The 24,740-nt window shown below is 38.4% G+C and overlaps 1 protein-coding gene across 1 annotated transcript; it reads right to left on the bottom strand.

Moving 5' to 3' along the window:
- Window positions 1–28: 28 nt before the first annotated feature.
- LOC126273257 (dynein intermediate chain 2, ciliary-like) lies at window positions 29–24,740 on the bottom strand. Its single transcript, XM_049976802.1, has 4 exons — window positions 24,714–24,740; window positions 22,277–22,396; window positions 8,228–8,435; window positions 29–117 (listed from the first exon to the last, which is right to left on the bottom strand). The coding sequence occupies exons 1-4, from the start codon at window positions 24,738–24,740 to the stop codon at window positions 29–31; spliced, it is 444 nt and encodes a 147-aa protein (XP_049832759.1).

Raw genomic sequence — 24,740 nt, 5'->3', positions numbered from 1 at the left:
TCCTCATCATGTCTTCTCTTTCTCTCCTCTATTTTTCCTTTCCATCAACTCCCTCAATTAAGTCACCAATATTGGAAATGGCTTCACCTTCTGGATCACTACTACTACATTCTTTAACTACCACATTAACCAAATTCACATTCTTTGTTTTTAAAAGGAAAACAACACCCTAAACGTCAACTCATTCTCTCTGATCATGGATAGTGGACAAATTTACTTATAGGCAACATTACAAAACACTGTCTTATTTAGATTCTCAGGTTATTATTAAGTTGCTTTTTATTATTACTACTATTATTGTTGTTGTGGCCAAGATAGATACAAAGCCCACACCTACTACAGTAGTACAAGTTTATATGCCAACTAGCTCTGTAGATGAAGAAGAAATTGAAGAAATGTATGATCAAATAAAAGAAATTATTCAGATAATGAAGGGAGATGAAAATTTAATAGTCATGGGTGACTGGAATTCGGTAGTAGGAAAAGGGAGAGAAGGAAACGTAGTAGATGAATATGGACTGGGGCAAAGAAATGAAAGAGGAAGCTGCCTGGTAGAATTTTACACAGAGCACAACTTAATCATAAGCTAACACTTGGTTCAAGAATCATAAAAGAAGGCTGTATACATGGAAGAAGCCTGGAGATACTAAAAGGTATCAGATAGATTATATAATGGTAAGACATGGGACATGGATAAACTAAAAGAACCAGAGGTTGTACAGAGTTTCAAGGGGAGCATAAGGGAGCAATTGACAGGAATGGGGGAAAGAAATACAGTAGAAGAAGAATGGGTAGCTTTGAGGGATGAATTAGGGAAGGCAGTAGAGGATCAAGTAGGTAAAAAGACAAGGGCTAGTAGAAATCCTTGGGTAACAGAAGAAATATTGAATTTAATTGATGAAAGGAGAAAATACAAAAATGCAGTAAATGAAGCAGGCAAAAAGGAATACAGACGTCTCAAAAATGAGATCGACAGGAAGTGCAAAATGGCTAAGCAGGGATGGCTAGAGGACAAATGTAAGGATGTAGAGGCTTATCTCACTAGGGGTAAGATAGATACTGCCTACAGGAAAATTACAGAGACCTTTGGAGATAAGAGAACCACTTGTAAGAACATCAAGAGCTCAGATGGAAACCCAGTTCTAAGCAAAGAAGGGAAAGCAGAAAGGTGGAAGGTGTATATAGAGGGTCTATACAAGGGCGATGTACTTGAGGACAATATTATGGAAATGGAAGAGGATGTAGATGAAGACGAAATGGGAGATACGATACTGCGTGTAGAGTTTCACAGAGCACTGAAAGACCTGAGTCGAAACAAGGCCCCCGGAGTAGACAACATTCCATTGGAACTACTGACGGCCTTGGGAGAGCCAGTCCTAACAAAGCTCTACCATCTGGTGAGCAAGATGTATGAGACAGGAGAAATACCCTCAGACTTCAAGAAGAATATAATAATTCCAATCGCAAAGAAAGCAGGTGTTGACAGATGTGGAAATTACCGAACTATCAGTTTAACAAGTCGCAGCTGCAAAATACTAACACGAATTCTTTACTGGTGAATGGAAAAACTAGTAGAAGCCGACAGGGGGAAGATCAGTTTGGATTCCTTAGAAATGTTGGAACACGTGAGGCAATACTGACCCTACGACTTATCTTAGAAGCTAGATTAAGGAAGGGCAAACCTATGTTTCTAGCATTTGTAGACTTAGAGAAAGCTTTTGACAATGTTGACTGGAATACTCTCTTTAAAATTCTAAAGGTGGCAGGGGTAAAATACAGGGAGCGAAAGGCTATTTACAATTTGTACAGAAACCAGATGGCAGGTATAAGAGTCGAGGGACATGAAAGGGAAGCAGTGGTTGGGAAGGGAGTGAGACAGGGTTGTAGTCTCTCCCCGATGTTATACAATATGGATATAGAGCAAGCAGTAAAGGAAACAAAAGAAAAATTTGGAGTAGGTATTAAAATCCATGGAGAAGAGATAAAAACTTTGAGGTTCGCCGATGACATCGTAATTCTGTCAGAGACAGCAAAGGACTTGGAAGAGCAGTTGAACGGAATGGATAGTGTCTTTAAAGGAGGATATAAGATGAACATCAACAAAAGCAAAACGAGGATAATGGAATGTAGTCGAATTAAGTCGGGTGATGCTGAGGGAATTAGACTGGGAAATGATACACTTAAAGTAGTAAAGGAGTTTTGCTATTTGGGGAGCAAAATAACTGATGATGGTCGAAGTAGAGAAGATATAAAATGTAGACTGGCATTGGCAAGGAAAGCGTTTCTGAAGAAAAGAAATTTGTTAACATCAAATATAGATTTAAGTGTCAGGAAGTCATTTCGGAAAGTATTTGTATGGAGTGTAGCCATGTATGGAAGTGAAACATGGACGATAAATAGTTTGAACAAGAAGAGAATAGAAGCTTTCGAAATGTGGTGCTACAGAAGAATGCTGAAGATTAGATGGGTAGATCAGTAACTAATGAGGAAGTATTGAATAGGATTGGGGAGAAGAGAAGTTAGTGGCACAACTTGACCAGAAGAAGGGATCGGTTGGTAGTACATGTTCTGAGGCATCAAGGAATCCCCAACTTAGTATTGGAGGGCAGCGTAGAAGGTAAAAATCGTAGAGGGAGACCAAGAGATGACTACAGTAAGCAGATTCAGAAGGATGTGGGTTGCAGTGGGTTCTGGGAGATGAAGAAGTTTGCACAGGATAGATTACCATCGAGAGCTGCATCAAACCAGTCTCAGGACTGAAGACCACAACAACAACAGCAACAACATTGTTGTTGTTGTTGTTTTTGCTGTGCATACTTTCCATGTGTCATTTTAATTACTCCTTCTTCAGTTTCTCATGATGCACAACACTACATTAATCATTACTTTTCACATTGTTTGCTCAACCCACAAAACATATTTTGTATTTATTCCACGCTTTAACTGAATTCTACAATGTAGGAAAAGATAGACAGAGAGACAGACAGACAGACAGATGCTGTCTAGTGGAGTGAGCAGGGACTGGAGTGCCAGCACGTGCTGTGTCAGGAGCTTGTAGGGCAGGGTGGTGGGGAAAAAAGGAACAAAAAAGGAGAGGAGCAGAGAAAGATAGGCAGATTCATTGGCAGAGGGCTGCAAATAAACTGGGTGGGAGATGAGAATGGGAAGAAGATGACATGACGGGGTGGAAGCTGTTTGGTGGATGGTGTGGGGACAGTATGTTACCACAGGCAGAGACTGGGATAATTTCAGGAGTGTAGAATGTGTTGTAAGGATAACTCCCATCTACATAATAAGTATCAATCAATCTTTTACTACATTATTGATATTCTTATCTGGAGTTTCCATTGTTTGATTTTTACTGAGTTCAGACATTTCTCCTGACTACATACTGGAAAAGGCCCTAATAACAACTTCACTTGTAACATTCCTTACTTTTCCTCTTAATTTATCTCTTTTTTCTCTTTATCTCTATCTCATATTTCTACCACCACTATTTCTCATCTTACAGTCCCTATTTCCTCAGTAACTATTACTTTCATTTTCTCTTTCTTCCTTTTACTAATCATCTAAATACCTTTCCTTGTCATTGCCTGTCAAAATTCACGACTTCATCCAACTATCACTTCTTACTCTTTCATTCATATTTACCAGTAAAGGAATCACTCTCCTCAACTACTGTCCTCCACATACCTATCAGGCCTCAATAAATTCTTCCTATAATACACAGCAACAAAATACTCAAAATTCTTCACTATCTTGTTCAAATTACAAAGAACAAACCAAATTTAGCTGTTCAATTATTGCCACACTACTGTCCTCAGTCTTGCCTTTTACCAGTACCCTCGAATTCCCTGTACAAAGCTGTTGATAAACAAGCACACATAACTGCCAACTCCAGCATACTGGGCAGGAATGTCGTCTTGAGATACTGGAGTTGGCGGTCGTGTTCGTGTGCACGCTCAGTCCTTCCTGCACCTCTTTAATTTTTGCTAACAGCAATTCAAACATACTTTCTACTCCTCCCTTCTTATCTACTTCTCTTTTGACATTTGGATCCAATTTAATCGCTAATCCTTTTTCCACATATTCCGTAACTCTTCCTGATCTTTATCTACTCTTTGTTCACTTCCCCATATTTGGAAACAAGCTACCCTTTCATCCTCTATAATCATCATTTTGTATACTCAATGAATACAGACAGATCAAAACAAATTACTCTTTCCACTAAAATTCAAACATCAATCCGAAAATTAACAGGTTCCGTCAGGACAGCACTAAAATGACACTGTCCTGGCACTACACAGTCGACATATGCTGTGATAGCAGATCACAGGGTATCACAAAATGTAACTGTATCATCCAAAACAGCACCTCTCAAACCTCGACTGAGCTAGAACCAACCATGTTCCATTATATGGACTGACAAGACTCTGATCCGTCTCCCCTAAATTTACCGTGCCCAGAAATTTTCACTTAACTAGAACCAGAGTACACTACTTTTCTTCAGTCAGACTGAACATTACATTCACACATGCAAGTAATTACCCATCAACTATAATATTATGAATGCCACCCATTATCCCAAATCAAACAGATTATCACTGATAAAATATTCTCCTAAACAAACTGAACAACTTGTGACATGTTTCTCTCTAATAATGCAATGGCAGATAATGTATGGCACACAAAAGCCCTCAGTGGAGCACTATAATTCCTATGAGATCAAATGCAAAAAATAAAACATGCAAATGCAGAAAAAACTTACCAAATATATAAACAAAGAAGCATTGGCAATTAAAAGCAAATGAAAGGGAATAAAACTGTATAACTTTTACATCATTAGTATTGATAGCAATTGTTTACAATAACACAGATTATGTCATAAGTTAATGAATCTGCAAAATTATTATAATTATTGAAAGAAATAATTTAATGGTTGAAACCAAGTTTTAACTATTGCTCTGTACATTATTACTGAACAGAAATCAAAACAGCATTGCAATATGACAGTTTACAATTATGCAAAATTAATCACCATGAAAAGTTACTCTTGCTTACGCATATCCAGCTTCTACATCACTGATCAGAACAACAAAGTTAGTGGTGTCTCTGAGTCAATGTTCCTTGGAAACAGTTTTCACACAGCTGATGCTATCAACGAGTTGTCGACGTCCGCCACGACAATCCATGTTCCTTGACTGTGTAATCCAGTAACTGGCATTGTCTTGCTGAGCTCCTAGATTTGGGGTGCCTGTTAAAAATCTATCAGGGACACTCAATGTCTGGACAATTAATTTTAATTTGTGTATCTGCATGCAGCAACTAATGTAACACACACTTATTTCCATTACTGTATGATGTAACTTAAACTCATACAGTTTATTGCACACACATAATCCACAGTTTTCAGATTTATAATTTATGATTGTGGTGAAGTGCTTTTTGCACTATATCCATCCACACTATGAAAATAAAACAAGTCACTTGTCCTGTAAATCATTAGTCTGATGTTTAAACAGAACAATAAATACTGTAATTGTCTATGCAATCAATTCAATTATGTGGCAATCAGCACATCATACATTCACAGCTAAAGTTCTCCATATCAATGTATGACACGAAAATTTGCAATGTTTTCCATTTCATTCCACAGTTCATGGTATGCACTGAACAGTTTGTGCTGTCTACAATTGAAAACAGTACCTTTATGGCATGCACACAGCATACAGGTTAGCAAATCAAAGTTTCATGTTTAATGAGTAAAAACACAGTGAAGGAGTTTTGCTATTTGGGGAGCAAAATAACTGATGATGATAACTGATGATGATAACTGATGAGAGGATATAAAATGTAGACTGGCAATGGCAAGGAAAGCGTTTCTGAAGAAGAGAAATTTGTTAACATCGAGTATGGATTTAAATGTCAGAAAGTCGTTCCTGAAAGTATTTGTATGGAGTGTAGCCATGTATGGAAGTGAAACATGGATGATAAATAGCTTAGACAAGAAGAGAATAGAAGTTTTCAAAATGTGGTGCTACAGAAGAATGCTGAAGATTAGATGGGTAGATCACATAACTAATGAGGAGGTATTGAATAGAATTGGGGAGAAGAGGAGCTTGTGGCACAACTTGACTAGAAGAAGGGATCGGTTGGTAGGATATGTTCTGAGATATCGAGGGATCACCAATTTAGTATTGGAGGGCAGCGTGGAGGGTAAAAATCGTAGAGGGAGACCAAGAGATGAATACGCTAAGCAGATTCAGAAGGATGTAGTTTGCAGTAGGTACTGGGAGATGAAGAAGCTTGCACAGGATAGAGTAGCATGGAGAGCTGCATCAAACCATTCTCAGGACTGAAGACCACAACTACAACACATTATTTCCCCTAAAAAGGGATGCACTGTCTCTACAAAAGTTACTTTTTATTTCTAGTATTATGGTTCTTTATATTTCATTCAAATTTCTATTGTTGTTAACAACATACATCACTAGGGAGTAAATGTATTGGCAAATAAGTGTAAAAATATAAAGATCCCTGAAGAGGCTTTTGTAAGATGCGTAGTTATCAACATGACATAATATTTTCAGTGCACATTTCTGTAAAACAAACATTTTTTGCTTACTTGTATGTCTGGATGAACAGACAATGTTAATTATAGCCATCCAAAATTAATTAAAAATAAATGCACTGAATTTGACTAACTTGGCTCCATCTGTATTAGATGTAGATGTACTACCTATTGATCACATATGAAAATTTTTGATGGATCAGGACTCAAACCCAGATTTCCCACCTATAGTGAGCAGTTGTCTTAACCATTAGACTACCCATTCAAGCTTCCCACGATGAACTGAACTTCCGTACGTCACCCATCTACATCCCTAGACCATGGTCACCTACATTCATCACTGAATACTCACAATTTTATTTACCTTGAGGATGAGACTATGAGGAATGGCGCTATAGCTGCAAGCATTTAGTGGTAAATGTAGACTATGGTATAGAAATGTAAACAGTGTGACATATGGAAGTTTGGGTTGGTCCTGGAAATGTAAATGAATAGCCTAAAGGTTAAGGTGACCACTCACAATAAGAGGGAAACCTAGGTCCAAGATGCAACCTGGCTCAAATTTTCATGTCACCAATAGGTAGTACATTAATACCTAAAATAGCTGAAGCCAAGTTATCTGCTTTCAGCAACTTTATTTCAAAGTAATTTTGGGTGGTTGTCTAGCATCAACAATGTCTGTTCATCCAAACATGCAAGTAAATACTACACGCTGGGGTGGGTGACAGACAATAACATCTTAGGTCTCGATTCCTCATTGTGTGGGTGTGGGTGACCATGGTCTAGGTGTGACATATGGAAGTTTAAGTCAGTCAGGGATGCATGTGTGGATAGCCTAATTGTTAAAGCAACAGCTCACAATAGGCGGGAAATACAGGTTCGAGTCACACTGTCACCAACAGCTAGTACAATCAAATAACGGAAAATCCAGGTTAGAATACAACAATGTAAGAAAAAGATAGATTACTACTTACTTTAAAAAACAGTTTTCACCCCCTCTGTCCCGTCAACTTCTCCCTATCCTTGTCTCCCACCATCTTCATGTGCCTACCTCTGCCAGTGCTCCCACACACTTTTTCCTGCTCCTCTCCTTTTTTGTGCTGTGGCCACCCCACCCCCTTCTTTCCTCTCCATCTCCCTACCCCAAAGCTTCCTGACACCCTGCTGTGTCCATTGGCAGTCCGGTTGCAGTTTGTGCTGCTGGAGATGGTGGTCATGTGTGTGTGGACTTAGCTACAGTGCAGTTCCATCTCAGTTTGTTATTCATCTTGATGACTAGAAATTTTACAGTGAGTTTTATTTAGTATATAGCTGATCTCTGTCTCAGGTATCTGTATGTCTGCTGACTTAGTTCTACATGTAATGAGTAAAGCAGTACTATGAATAGAAAACATGAATGTGGTAACTTTAATTTCAGGACAAATATGATTGTATTCTATGAGAAAACTGACATACGCACCGAAGAGATTGACAGAAATAAATAGATTTTATAGCCAGTTAACACTGTTTGACAATGTCACCCTCTTCAAAGGCAGATACAAGAAAATATTCTGAGACCATACAGCAATGTGGAATCTACACTACCATATAACTAATTGATTGCTTTTTATAAAACATTTCCATTTATTACATATAACTTTAGGAAAGATAGCTTACCAAACCCTCCACCTTCTCCAAACAGTTGTTGGCGAGCTTCGTCTGAATCTTTGTGTAAAATTGTGCCTTCAGTTCTGAACATAATGTAGGTTGCTCCTGTAGATGGAAGTACAACATAGCGGCCTTCTTTGTAGCTGTATTCCACAAGGTCTGTCACGATTTGTGCGTGATTTGAAGTTAGAACACGGGTCACCTCATCCTTGAGTTCCTGGTAAGAAAAATAAGTTGATACAATGAATGAGAAACAGACATGGTAGAACACAATACACTCATGTGCAATTGAATCTCAGCTAGCTAGTGTTTTGGAGATACAGCAATGTGACGGTTTGGAATAGCACTCAACTGTGATGCCAACAGACATCATAATGTATTGCAGAATGGGCAAGTGTGAAATATCAGAGTACTTTGTAACAGCCAGACTGTGGGTGCCTAACACATGGAACTTTCCAGTACAGAGGTGGTCCAAGCACTGAACTTTTCACTTGCCACCATATCAAGGGTGTACAACAAGTAACTGTACAGAATAAACTGCTGTCGCCAGAATCCACTGCCATGGGCAACAACTTGTCAAAGCCACCAACTGTATTGGACTATTTGACATTGTAACATAGGACAGATGGCTCACAGTGGAGTACATCCCTATCCAGTCCAATGATGGAAAACAATAACCTGCACACGAGCCACACCATCTAGGACCACCTCCTCAGTATGGGATACAGAAGCCATTGAAAAACGTCACCTAGATTGATGAGTCTGGTTAATATTGGGTACACAAGGATGACAATGCCTGAATATGTCATTGCTCCTGAGCTGTAATAAAATGTGTTGAAAATCATTCCATGGACATGACAGTCTTCTGTGCACTCACACCCACTTTTTCCAGATCACCTGACCTAAATCATATTGGTCACATCTGTGATCCAATCATGCGATAGATATATGTATGCTGTGACTTCATTCTGACATGTCCCAAACACTTGGTAGTGATAACAGAGAGGCCATGGATCAGAGTGGCTGGCTAATGTACTCCACATATTGTGGAATCTGCGCCACAATGTTTCACTACCACAGTGAGCATGAAAGGAGAAGCAACACATTACTTGATTGTTGTCTCTAAGTAATTGCTCATGAGGATACATTACAAAAGTCCAATTTAATTTTGCATAATGTAAGTAAATGGTTTCCTAAATAAATATATAAACACATATACAATTGTTACATACATTCTGGAACAGCTATTTCATAGGTGATTAATAAGTTCTTTTGATGTCCTAGAATAAATTATCACAGGGCTTCTCCTTTCACTGTTCCAGCAATGTGGAGAGGTACTTACTGTTATTGAAATAAAATACCAACTATTAAACAATTAAAGGTCATTGTCAACAAATCCACTGTACTTGTAATAATCACGTCACACTAAGTCATCAATGGCAAATTGATAGAAATATTAATGATAAAGTTAAATCAGAGACTTGGTGAGAGAGAATATTTAGAATTCTTCTTACACATCCACTGTTATGAACTCACGAAGTTATTTTTGAGATGAAAATTATTAAAACTGCAAAGAGTTTGGAAGGCTTACCTTCTGGAAGCAGAACTTCCAGTACTGTCTCAACACACACTTAAAATAGAATAACTCTGCTAAATTACAGAACCATATGTTCCTTCTTCAGGGAGGTTAGAAGAATTGATTATGGAATTCTGGAAAACAGGAGATGGAAGGGGTGACTGGAGTCACTTACACCCTAGACAGGGAATACAGCTGTTGTAAGGAGAAAGCAACATGAAATGCATGTGTAACACTAATGAAAGTATAAAAAACTGTAGCACAGAGTCACAAACATTCAAAAATATGAGTTTCCAAGCTCCTTTATAGGTAAGATCTGAAACACTATCACATTAGTGGAAAGTTGTAGAGGTGAAAAATAAAACAATTAGTGCCAGTGCTGTAGAGAAGATTTGGAAATTACTGAATGTGACCACAGTCTCTATGACGAGTAAGACAAAACTGTACAACCATTAGTTTTGCATGTAGCTTATGTGTCTTATATATATTTTGTTGAAGATTAGGATTTCTTGAAGGAAATTTCAGTACTTTCTTGTGTCATGGCATCAGCCTCAGATATCTACATCTACATCTAAATGGCTATTCTGCAAATAACACTTAATTGCCCGGCAGAGTGTTCATTGAACCACCTTCACAATAATTCTCTGGTATTCCACTCTTGAACAGTGCGTGGCAAAAATAAATACCTATGTCTTTCAATGCAACAACTGATTTCCTGTATTTTATTATGATGATCATTTCTCCGTATGTAGGTTGGTATCAACAAAATATTTTCGCACTTGGAGGAAATGGTCGGTGATCGAAATTTTGTGAGAAGATCGTGCCACAATAAGAAAGCTCTTGTTTTAATGACTTCCACCACCAATCCTGTATCGTCTCCATGAGTCTCTTTCCCCATTTCTCAATAATACAAAATAAGCTGTCTTTCTTTGAATTTTCTTAGCGTACTCCATTAATCCTATATAGTATGTATTCCACAATGCACAGCAGTACTCCAAAACAGGATGGACAAGCAGAGTGTAGGCAGTCTCTTTAGTAGATCTGTTGCATCTTCTAAGTATTCTGCCAATAAAATGCAGCCTTTGGTTTGGCTTCCCCACAACATTTTCTATGTGCTCTTTCCAGTTTAAGTTGTTCGTAATTGTAATTACTAGGTATTCAGTTGAATTTATGGCCTTCAGATTTGACTGATTTAACATGTAACCAAAGATTAACAGATTCCTTTTATCACTAATGTGGATGACCTCATACTGTTCATTATTTAGTGTCAATTGTCAATTTTCGCACCATCCAGGTATGTTATATAAATCATTTTTCAATTCGTTTTGATCTTCTGATAACTTTACCAGATGATAAACGAGAGCATCATCTGCAAACAACATAAGACAGCTGCTCATATTGTCTCCTAAATCATTTATATAGGTAAGGAACAACAGAGCACCTATAACATTACCTTGGAGAACACCAGAAATCATTTCTGCATTACTCAACGACCTTTCTTCCATTGCTATGAACTGTGACCTCTCTGGAAAGAAATCATGAATCCAGTTACGTAACTGAGATGGTATTCCATAGGCACAAAATTTGATTAGAAGCTGCTTGTGAGGTATGGAGTCAAAAATCTTCTGAAAATCTAGAAGCAGGGAATCAATCTGAAATCCTTTGTCAAAAGCACTCAACACTTTGTGTGAGCAAAGAGCCAGTTGTGTTTCACAAGAACAATGTTTTCTAAATCCGTGTTGACTATGTGCTAATAGATTGTCATCTTCAAGGTAATTCATAATGTTCATACACAATATATGTTCTAAAATCCTGCTGCATATCAAAGTTAATGATAAGGGCTAGTAATTTGGTGGATTACTCCTATTGCCTTTCTTGAATACTGGTGTGACATATGCAACTTCCCAGTCTTTGGGTATGGATTTTTCATTGAGCAAGCAGTTGTATATGACTATAAGTGCAGAACTATTGCTTCAGCATACTATGAAAGGAACCTAATTGGCACACAGTCTGCACTAGAAGACGCTTTTATTTAGTGATTTAAGTTGCTTTGCGACTCTGACTTCCAACTTATTCATGTTGGCTGCTGTTCTCGATTAAAATTCTGGAATATTTGCTTCGTCTTTTGGGTGAAGGAATTTTGAAAGGCTGTGTTTAGCAACTCTGCTGTAGCAGCAACATCATCGATAGTATTCCCATTACTATCATGTCGAATTAAATGAAACTAAGCTCTCAGGTACAGCTAGCACTGTACATTCCTCCATGCATACCATAAAGCAAGGTGTTCCCCAAGGCTCTGTCCTGGGCCCCTTGCTGTTCTTACTTTACATAAATGACCTTCCTCACAGCCTACCAAACACAAAAACCCTTTTGTTTGCTGATGACACCTCTATACTCATATCTGCACCCGAACAAATTCTCCAATCTCATATAGATAGGACCACAGATCAAATAAGTTGATGGCTTCAAAGTAACAGGCTGCTGCTAAATGCAAAAAAGACAATTGGAATAACCTTCCACACGGCCCAAAACAGAAATCCATTACTACCAACTATATCACTGGAAAAAAATAATGTTAAACTTGAAAATGAAATAAAATTTTTGGGCGTCACTATTACTGAAAAGCTCACATGGAAAAGGCACATTGATGTTACCAGCACAAAACTTAGTAAAGTATGCTTCATGATTAGATCAATAAGGAATGTCACTAACACAAGTACCCTAACCACAATGTAATATGCACTCTTTCACTCTGTACTTAGCTACGGAATCATCTTCTGGGGCCAAAATTCTGAATCAATTAAGATATTCAAACTGCAGAAGAAGATAGTCAGAACAATTATGTTCAAAAAACAAAGAGACACTTGTAAACCATTATTTAAGAAACTAAATATTTTGCCCCTCCCATGCCAATACATACTAGAATTATTATTCTTTACCAAAAAAAGTATCAACAAAATTAGCAAAAATATGGATTACCACGATTATGACACAAGATCAAAAACCTCTCTAAGAATACTTACCCACTCAACAAAACTGTACAGTGACAGTGTCAAGTGTATGGGAATAAAATTATATAATCATCTTCCAACTTTTATACAAAAAATCCAAGAAATAAATAAATTCAAACAGACAGTGAAGTCTCTTTTAATAAAAGACTGCTTTTATACCATCCAGGAATATTTGGAATCAAAATTGTCTTAGTGCATGATAATGTATCAAAGCTGAATGTTGTTAAGTCAATTTTGTCACATCATGTAACAATTCTCTGTAAAGCTGTAACTTTAAGTAACATAATTTTGTAAGTAATGTAAAATAATCGTTCTTCTGTGTTCTTGTTTACTGTTTTACACTCCTGTAAACTGTATATTTGTATTGACTTATCCCATATCAGTTGTACAAGCCATTGTACTGATTTGATCTATGGGACAAATAATAAATAAATAAATAAATAAATCATGCAGAGAAGGCACTTACTGCATCCAGATCATCACAAACGACAAATGAGTTTGTGGGTTCAGCCACTGAATAATTTTGCAATGTGGCATTCTATCATTAGCATGTTATAGCACAAAGCAGGGTTTCCACAGCCAACTATGTGACAGGAACCTAGCTTCTAACACAACACCCCTAACTGAAACGAGTAGATATGCTACCAGATCAGCCATTAGCATCATTCCATCAGCTCTGTAAATTCAACTGGCACAGTCTCCATTTCAGTCATCAATTGAACGAGCAGCTAAGCTATTACAACTAGATCAAGCAGCATCACCAGCTACATGAAGCCTCAGGACTATGAGCCATCACCTGACCCTCACGGTTCTGGGATATAAACTGGAGATGCACTCACCTAGAGGGTGCCGTCACCTGACATTCCAACCAGTCTCTGAGGGTCCTGGTTTTAACTTCAGCCACCTGCACTTTTCTTTCAGTCATCTCGGGCTGTGTGCAGTATGCACTGGCCCAATTGCAGAGCCTCACTGCATCAGAAAGATCACCACCATTGTTACCCAATTTTATGCTGCCATAGCATCCCACTATATCAACAGCTGCTACTAGCCACTATGGTCAGCACCTAGTCTGCAGAAAAGAATGGTGTTGTTGAGTAAGCATTGTCGATTCTGGACTCATTTGTGGTACCAGAGAACACATCCCACAGCTTCCCACACATTTGCAACGTATCACGAGCAGTTAAGGAATATGCCCATATTTGAAATTCTGAGGGTGGTCTCGGCACAGAATAAAGAATTGTTGTGGGTATTATTGGAAATAATTGAACAATGTATCACAAAAGCAAGGGGAGTGAATTCAAAGTTTGTGTACAGAGTTAGTAAGCTAAATGTCAACACATAAGAGCTGACAGGTGGCAATGATACCAGTATGGCCATCCTGTTAAAAGGCAGAACAGAGGGCATTAAATGCATTTTTGTGGGGTTTCTGTCTGGTGTGTCAATAGAAATACAGGCAAAGTTCTCTAAGAATTTATCTGAAGCCACAGTGGGTCCAACAGCATTAGAAGATATAGATGTGGTGATCCAAGTTGAGGATAGAAATGGAATTTTCACTGCAGGAGTTTCACATGTTACATATGTGGACAGATGGACCAGGAACTGCACAGTAAGAAATGTAGTGCCAATAAGGTGTCCGGAGTGGGATTACATCCAAAAGCCTAATGTGGGAGCATGAGAGATGGGAATGAGGTGGGAATAATAATTCCCCATTAAATGATAACAGGGTCTCTAGAGATTCCACACAGTGCTCCCAGTGAATATAAACACAGGAAAATGTTTAGATAGCTTACTGGACGGCGGGAAGCATACACTTTTGTTGGACGTGAGAATGCAGGTATCCATGACAAGTTTGGTCCCCATGAGGAAAAGAAGGTTGGGCCCACCACAATGTAGATTGAGTGGAGTGGGTGGAAATGATGTGTGTTTGCTGGTTCACCAGTACTGAGATTCTGAGTTGGGCAACAAAAATTTCTGGGGTTCAATGGAAGTTATGCCTAAATTAGGCAATGGTTACTGCTCAATGTTAGGGCTACATTTCTTGCTTGAACACCATATAAAATTGACCTTGATCAGCACATGGTAGAACTTAATGGGACATCACTCAATCTGGTGTAAACCACTGACAGTGCCATGCCATCACGAGATATATCCCTGGTGCAACGTTTGTGTGCTAATGTACTGCAATGTACCAGAAAACTGGTGTGGGTTACTGTAGAAACCAATCTTCCAGTAAAAGTATTGTATTGACTGACTGATTTTTTATTGGTACAGTTATATCATACAGCACAAATTGCACAATTGATATTGGACAGGTCAATGAAAAGTTGAAGTAATACATACCATTAGCAAATAGCAGCAAATTAAAATTAGGTACATATTCTTACACTTTAATTTTAAGTAACTTTTTTTGTTATATACTCAGAAATTCTTTTATGGAATAGAAACAATGCTTTGTTAGGAATGCTTTTCGTTCAATTTTAAATTTTGGATACACAGCAATTTTGATTTCCTCTGGTATCTTATTGTGTATTATTACACCAATGTTAATTATGCTTCTCTGATATGATGTAGTTCTGTGATATTATTGGTGAGTGATTTCCCTCTGGTACAACAGTTGTGTACATTTTTCTTTTGTAGTAGTTTGCCTGTTTTCAAGAGGTAGTTCCTAGAGAACAAGATAGTTTCATAGATGAACAAGCTTGGAACATTCAGAACACCAAGATCGGAAAAATGAGATTTGCAGGACTCCATCTTCTTAAATCCACAAACTATTCTTAGAGCTCTTTTTTGCATTCTAAACACCTTTCTGTTATGTATTGAGAATCCTCAGAATGTATATAGTGGATCCATTAGAAGAAAATGAGAAAAAATACATTAAGCATAATATTTCATACACAGAAGTGTTGTTCACATGCAGCACTTAGATGATGAGCAGGTGGCACCCGTCAGTTTAGATAATTTTGGGACCAAAGACATGGAGCTGTCCAAAGGGTTAATGGTCCCTAATTCTGAGTTCTTTTAGGAGGGCCACTTAGACAGAACAAATTCAGGTCCTAAGCTTAAGTAAGCTGTCAGTTTATGGGAGAAAGTAGTAGACTTGGAAGGAGCACAGAAAATAGTGACAGAGCAGTTATTGTTAGATTATGAGGATCTTTTTAATCCTTTTGGGTCATTGCCAGTGACCCTGTGAGACAGTTTCAACCGGGAATGAACTGACTATGTATAATAAAGTGTACGGTAAACTACATCACCTGGAACCAGTGACAGAACAACTTATCAAACAACACCCATAAGCAGGTATTATTGAGGAAAGTACCAGTCCCTGGGGAGTGCCAGTGATGATCATCCCAAGTGTAGATGGACCAGAACCACAGGAGAGGGGTGGGGGAGTCACTTGCCCTCTCCTGGAACCTAGGTGTGGGCTTTTTATTCGTTACAAAATTCTCTCAAATTTCTAGCATCTTCGATGTTACTAATTTGCAGATTATGATTTCCTGGTACAATGGGAAGTACCATGACTTGAGCTATGACTATATTTATGGGATTTCTTAGGTTTTTATGATATTCATGAGGAAACATGCTGGTACGGTACCAGTTTCGGCACTATTTTGCAGTCACAATGGATGCAATTTTTTACAGCAAAGTGATGAAATAGTGTTTTCAATCTTCCCTTTGTCTCTCCCTTGTGCAGCCCATACTGAGGAGCAAGAAGGGACCAGTACAACTCCTGTTGTGCAGATTCCTAGCACAACATAAACAAAGCAGAAGTGCAAACCGATCCATCATCCATCATCAGCTTCTTCAAGAACAACCCCTCTCCTTGGGTTGTGCAGTGGAATCGCAACAATAGTTTATTGTTCACCAATGGACAAAGAAGAACCATGATGGGCTTGCAAATCCTACATTCAGTTTTTCACAGCAGAATGACTGCAGTAGAATCTAAAGAATACATTTGCTTGTGCTTTACACACAAGTCCAAATGCTTCAGTCCAAACAGAAAATCCTATTTATACACTAGAAGAAAAGGAAAAAATGTAAAATTTCAAGGTTGAAAAGATATCCTCACCAGGAACTGAAACCTCCTTACTCCTACAGGATATAACACAGCACTATTTGCAGTCACAGAGCTACCAATTCTGCTATTCAGTTGGTATGACTGCACAATTGTCTGACAACCTCGAGATGTAAATATTTACTTGGTTCAGTCCTAGGCTGTTAAAAAAGTCAATTCTGCTGGCCAATTTGAGATTTGGTTTTGGAAGATACCTCATGTTCAAATAATCAATTATAGGCCCTAGTCTACACTTTACATCACCAAGCCAAAAAATGTAGTTTTATACACATTTTTTTGTTCAATGTTAGTTATGCCAGTCAACATAAAAAATGCGAAGAATGATAGTGATGAAATAAGTCCCCCAGTGTGAGATTTGTTTTGTAAGTGGAGAGAGTGTAGTACATGATACAAAATCTGTCTTCTTTCAAAGTTTACACCTGTTCCCCCACTTTGAGAAGTATTAATGTTGTCTATTTTTGTCAATATTCAACAGGATTTTCTCTATTGTTCTCGCTTTTTTCTGTTTCAGGTGTTTCATTTTCATTTCCATTATGGGCCTATAAATATATTTTAGTAAATATTTCCTGGCTTTATTTCATAGCTCACTGATTACACTGGATTTACTCAGATGAGGATAAAACTTTAGATCACTGAATCAAAACGGTACCACTCATATTTATAACATAAAAAGATGTACTTTGCATATTCAGTTGAATACACTTACTGGCTGGATATCAAAGTAACTCATGTTAAAAACAGTAACTGGATCACTAACAACCATTTTAAGTGCAACAAATTTTGTGTACTTTTTGTCAAATATAGTTCATGTGAGCCAATACATTTTCAAACTCAACAAATCATTTAAATGTAAAAAATAGGGAAAAGAAAGGAAACCTGCAATCAGACCCTAAAGAATACACGGTAGTCAACCAACCACAGTGTCCTGCACCGAGCGAGGTGGCGCAGTGGTTAGCACACTGGACTCGCATTCGGGAGCACGACGGTTCAATCCTGTCTCCGGCCATCCTGATTTAGGTTTTCCATGATTTCCCTAAATCGTTTCAGGCAAATGCCGGGATGGTTCCTTTGAAAGGGCACGGCCGATTTCCTTCCCAATCCTTCCCTAACCTGAGCTTGCGCTCCGTCTCTAATGACCTCGTTGTCGACGGGACGTTAAACACTAACCACCACCACCACCACAGTGTCCTGCTCAGTCATGCATCATTGGATGCAGGATTGAAGGGCATGGGGTCAGCACACCTCACCCCTGGCTGCTGTCGATGTTCCAACCTGGAGCCACTATCTCTCAGTCTGGCAGCTCTTCAATTGGCATCATGAGATTGAGTGCACCACAATCCAGTCCTCACACAAAGGAAAAATCCAAGGCAGTACTGGGAACTTAGTCCAGGTGCCCCACACGAGGGCACAGAGCTGTGGAGACAGAACAGGTAAAAAATGGGAGTTTCAAAATTTTGTCTTCTCTTGGAAAAATGTCTCCAGGTGCTCATAAATGGAACAAAGACATCCACTTTTGCTGTGACTATAGGTATTTTAAGAAGTGTATGATTAGAGATGCTTATCAGTCCAGAATGTAATGGAAACCTTGAATAATCTGGGGCAATGTAGATATTTTTCTACTATATATAATAGGATCAGCAAAAGACAGCACTTATGTTCCTGTTAGGACAGTTCTGGCATACACCATTTGCAGCTGTCACATTTCAACGCCTCTTAATAGACTGTTGTGAAGATTGAAAGCCAGACAATGCATGGTGTATTTAGATTACATAATAGTATTTGCAAATAACATGAAACAGCATGTACTGTGGCCAAGGAAAGTGTTCAAGCAGTTGCAGAAAGGTGCGTTTGATAATCAGTTTAAAATGTGGGTTATCTGGAAGAAGTATGGTGTTTATAAATGTAATTAGTCACAAGGGACTCCAAATGGACCTCAAGAGTAATAAAAGCAGTACAGAATTTTCTACTAGTGTGTATGGAAAAAGAGTTGCAGTCTTTCATGCCTGGCAAATTATTACTGAAAGTCTGAACCAAAATCTGCAGAAACAGCATGGCTGCTCACTGATCTACTGAATAAAGCAACAACTTGAAGTGCATAACAGTCTGTTACATAAACAAACAAAACTCCGACCTTGTATCGTGACAAAAGCTATGTTGCAAAATGAAGTGTTAAAACAGGTAGAGGACTAGGTATAAACACAGCATAGGAATTGTAAAACAACAGAACTATGTTTATCTGAACAATATCAGCAGCGATCATATAAACGGACGTGTAATACTTTGTAATGAACTAAATACCAAGCACACAACAAACCAAATTAAGTCTTCAATGTGCTCTACTGCAGAGATTATTAGCATCAGCAAAGCATTTGTGAAGTTCAGTCTGGACATCTTAGGTCCTTTTAGACAGACATCAGCTGGGAACCTCAATGTGTTTACAGTAAAGATCACTTTTCGTACTGCCAAGAAATAATAGCTATTTTGATCAACAAGCTGACACAGTGGCACATGTTGTGGTTAATAAATTGCCTATTAAAGTTTATCACTCCAGGGGCACTGATTACAAATCATGGTACAAACTTCAAATCAGAACTGGTAAAGCAGCTTTGTGATTTGTTGCAAATTCATAAAATAAAAGCAAGTATGTTACACCCACACAGAAACAGCAAAACAGAACACATTCATAGAAGATAGGGAAGATGTTAAATCACTATGTCAACAGTCATCATAACGACTGGAATATGCCATTATCTTATGTAGTGGCTGCATACAACTCAAAAATTCATGAGTATATAAGTCTATCAATGTACAAGGTGAAATGGTGAAACACAGAGTGAGGGAAAACTGTGTATCAGTGTGGAATTTTGTATAAACCTCATAGACAGTATGGCACAAAGTACAAGATGCTTACTAAGTGGTTGCAATGACCCCACCAGTAAGTGTGACGTTAACAGCACCCTAATCAAACAATAGTCAGTCACACTGGCCATATTCGACCCTTCCAGAGCATGCCAGGGCTTTACCACCATTACCAGCAGAGGGGTAAGAATGGAAAAGTTACAAGCAAAAGTGAGCAAATAACTCCTATGCAGTCTGCACATACTTTGCCAAACATGCTAATATTAACAGACAGGCACAGAGAAGAGAGAAAGTAGATACATGTGCTGTGCAGTACACTCCTATTCAATGAAATGGGAGACTTAGGGACACATTTACATTTCAGAACAAAGTAAGATCCACCATTTATGCTAGATAGGAAGACTCATACATCGATGGCAGCAGAAGAACTGTGTCCCTGCAGGGTGATCCAAACTGTTGTGGGGACATACAAAATGGAACTATTTCTAAGGAGCAGAGAGTGAGAGGATATCCACAGGACATCACTACTTATTACAATTTTTAACACTACGATCATTTTAATTTCATTATCAACTTACTGGGAACCAGTTTTGACAATACACTTCATCATCATCAGGCCCTCTAAATACATAGTGGCTGAATTTTCCCGAAAGACATCAGTCAGGAAGTCCCATGAGAAAATAACCGTCATCTGCATCAGCTCTTCAAGTAAGCTTTATTTCACAAAGCAGTGCTCCAGTCACTGAATCACAGGGTCATCCACATCCAAAAGGAGTTTGTTCATCTTGGTAACTGCACCAGGACAATGCACTGGCTCACACTGCCTCTTCTTCATGGCTACCTGACCCGTATCAGTGTGAACACAATGCCACAGCCGCCCCACAGTCTTGACACAGCCACCCCACACTCCTGACCTGGCCCTGATGGACTTTTTCTTGTTTACTCAGCTGAAAACAGACATCAAAGGAAAGCATTTCAAGTCAGTGGACAATGTGGAATATACTTCAACGGCTTCCCTGGAGAGCATTGTGACTGATGAGTTCCAGAAATCTTAAAATGCATGGAAATCACACTGGCAAAAATGTATTTATGCAGAAGGGTCATAGTTCAAAGAATTTTAAGTTGTTGAACCTACACGAGCAATAATTGAAAAAAAAAGCAATGCATTACTTTCTAGACAAACCTCAAACCTCCTGTGAGTCAGAAACTTTTCCCTCATACATGCTACCATCTCAGACATTACAATCATTCCATCAGCTTCGTGGTTTCAACTGGCACTGTCTCCACACCAGCCATCATTTGAATGTGCAGATGAGCTATTACAGCTGCCTAGATCAGAATCATCAAGTGAACAAAGCCGCTCAACTATAAGCTGTCAGCTGGCTGCAGTTCTGGGCTTTGAACTGAATGCACTGAGGCACGCTTGCCCAGTAGGTGCCATCACTTGACAATCCAGCCAGTTTCTGAGTGTCCTGAGTTCAACTTGGGGTGTCTGCAGACTCCTGCCAGCCAGCTTAGGTCACCTGCAGTAGCATGCTACACCAGCAGCAAACACTCTCTGTGCACTGTGGAGCTGACACCCGACTTGCATCTGCTAGGGCACCATTGTCGTCAGCCACTGTTAAAATGCCACAGCATTCCATTGCCTCAGCATATGTCACTCACAGCTTCTAACTACTGTAGTTGGCACCTCAATCTCCCGAATGGAAGCGTTGAATAGTTTCGTTGTCGAACAAGTATTCTTGACTCTGCATTCGCCACGGTACTGGAGGGCCCATCCCAAAGCTTCCAACACATGCCACTCTGGAGGTCTGCAACACAGCCACTTCAAATGACTGAAACACTTGTTTTGAACAGTCATACACAATACCCAGCATCTCTGAATGTGTCTCCCCTGGATGCACTGACATCCAACTATTTTATTGCCACTGCGTGACAGGTGGAATGCGTGATAGACTTTTTCATTTTATAACTTATTTTGCTGACAGTTACAGAAACTGTGGATATGGAATGGTGGACAGTATCAGATGAGCCTATCATTTTCTTCATCTAAGGTTGTCTTAAATTTGTCAAATATTTGGCATTCCTTCTGCCACAAAACAGCCTAGACGAACATTTGCTGCCAGTTACAGAAACTGTGGATATGGAATGGTGGACAGTATCAGATGAGCCTATCATTTTCTTAATCTAAGGTTGTCTTAAATTTGTCAAATATTTGGCATTCCTTCTGCCACAAAACAGCCTAGACGAACATTCTGCCCTGGAGCAGTTCTGGAAACTCTAGCAATGCTCAACACCAAAAATATATATAGGAAACAAATCTTCAAGTACACAAGTTGTCATTAAACAAAGAGAAGTTTTTCAATAAATTCTTACATGCCATAACTTTATTATCAATTGTGAAAGCTGTCTTTAACAATGATGTTGGCAGCTCTTTATCTCATCCAATCATTCTTCATGCAAACATCCATCTGCTACTGCACTTCCCCTACTTACTTTTACTTAATAACTGAATCAAATTCAACAAAATTGAACATTACCTCATCTGTGAGTTCCAGCTGATCATCAGGTTTCAGCAGCAGCTTTGCACCAACAGCCACTCCTGAATTTCCATGACGCCTCCCACCAGGTACAATAGCTGGGCGTGATTTACGTGCACCCTGCAGAATATACAAGTTTATTAGACATAATCTAATTTTTGCCATGTATCAGAATATATACATAAACAGAGGACGACATAATAATCACACAAAATGGGTGCACATAAAATGCATGTTTCGCTAGGTCACTACATATGTTTCAGTCTAGGGGCTTTCACAAACTTGTCAGTCCAATGAACAGATGGAAATACCAGCAATGAATGAAATAGAAGTTCCCAGCAGGTCAAAAGTTCTAAAGCTTGAAGCAAATGCAGGTGAAAATAGGAATCAAAAATATACACAGTTACAGAAAAAGTACATATAAGAGAACATTGTGCTGTGTAAATTCACCTTCACATTCTGTCAATTGATCTTTGCTATAATGATTGATATTACTAATGCAGAAGTTTAAGTAATATTAAAAAATAAAATTATGAAGGAAAGAAAACAAAAATAAATGTTGCAGAGGCACTACGTACTACCAGTTGCAGATGGCACTGTAGAGAAAATTGTACAAGTGTTCAAAGACTTTTTTAAAAGGCTTGTATAGTTCAAGAGATGAATCAAAAAGACTGGTAGTTGATAATGAAAGTGACACTCCAGTGGTAACACCAGATGAGGAATTACAACGCCATTTAAAGTATGAAGAAACTAATGGGGCCAGAGATGGTCCCCTTTCTTCTACATCTATATCCATACTCTGTGGATCACCATAAAATGTATGGCAGAGGGTACTTCTAAATGTACTACATATTACAGTCTTTCCCTTTCCTCTAGTACATGAACCATAGGATGAATGACTGCTTAAATGACTCTATGTGCATGGCCATCAGACTTTGAAGGTGATACTGAAAATCTTTAGAAAACTGAACAGAATTAGTTTTAAAAAAATAAACGATTTTACTGTTTTTTCAAAATATTCCCTTTGATATCAATACATTTATGCATTCAATAAAACCAGTCCTTAAAGATATGCTGCCATTCTTCCTGGGGTATTTTGGAAGACAGGTTTTTATAATGTTCCAGTGCTTCATATGATGACAAAAAAGTGATTTCATAAATCTTAACTTTAATTTTTGAAACAAAACAAAAATCACATGATACTAGGTCAGGACGGTATGGTGCCGATCTTTAGGGAATCCAGGTACTCAGTTGTTAGTTGTGCTACCTGCAAAAAAATATTTTTCCTATGCGAATTCTTCACCAACTTATGCAAGCAGTAAACAGACAGTGTAAATGTATCAATTTGATCTAATGGACCATGGTCCAGAAATGATTGCCTCTCAAGTTATAACCGACAATCGTTCTGATACCTCTGACAGTGAAATACTGGCACGATATACAGTGGAATAGATATACTTCTGCTAAGATTGTAGGGTAGGAAACATTCAGACGGTAGTATGGAGCAAAACAAAGAAAAAAGTCTAGTAAACATGGGTTCTATAATTGATATCTTAAGAGCTATGAGCACTTGCTCATCTCTGACACTGTGAAATACGTCACTTCTACTGAACAAGTGTCCACAGCTCTTAAGGTATGCATTCCAAACAGGACGCAATATGCGCTTCTTTTTGTCAGGTTACTCAACAATTCTTCACCAATGGAACTGTACATTCATGGAAAAGGAGCAGTAAAAGACCAGTTTTTGGAGAGAATAATGAAATTGCAATATCAGTTGCAGTGAAACATGTAATGTAACGGACTACTGAAGAGTGTGATACCACCCTTATAGTCGCATCTGCCCTTGCAGGGTCAGTGCTCCAATTTCATTTCTATGATTTTTTTAATTTAATATTATTGTATGTAGTATTTAATTTTGCCCAAATCTTTTTTATTATATTATTCTATAATGTGAACTTTATTTATTTCTGGAGAATATGCTGGCACCAGTGTGAGCCAAAGACATTCGTGCATGAAAGGTAGAGAGTCGGACATTGTTAAGGTGACTGGTGGAGTGAGTTAGTTGGACTGTTGTGGTTTGATGAGGTGGACTGTTGATGGGAGTACGGAAGGAACTCTGTCGTCTTATATAGAGAGTATCTATAAATAGTATGTGATATGAAGATGGAAATTATTGTGAAAAAGTTAAATTAATAAAAATGAAGAATCACTAGTAAAACAAAAAGCGAGTACCAGTTTTCATTAGCACACAAAGATGTACCATTCTTTTGTCTAAATATTAAGCTTACCATCATCTGTTGTAGATAGAGACCACCCAAGCTGGCGGGGTGTCGTCAATTGATCATCATAATCTCAGGGTTTGAAATAGCACTTAAATGAATTGAAAGTTTGTCGCTTGATATTTGATTTTCACCCCGGACGAAAGAGGGTACATTACAATTGGGGGCTCTTGTCCTGGATCCAT

Source organism: Schistocerca gregaria, chromosome 5 (genome assembly GCF_023897955.1).
Source record: "Schistocerca gregaria isolate iqSchGreg1 chromosome 5, iqSchGreg1.2, whole genome shotgun sequence".
Lineage (NCBI taxonomy): Eukaryota > Metazoa > Arthropoda > Insecta > Orthoptera > Acrididae > Schistocerca > Schistocerca gregaria.
Note: the sequence above shows the minus strand (reverse complement) of the source record. Positions and strands in the feature narration are given on the sequence as shown.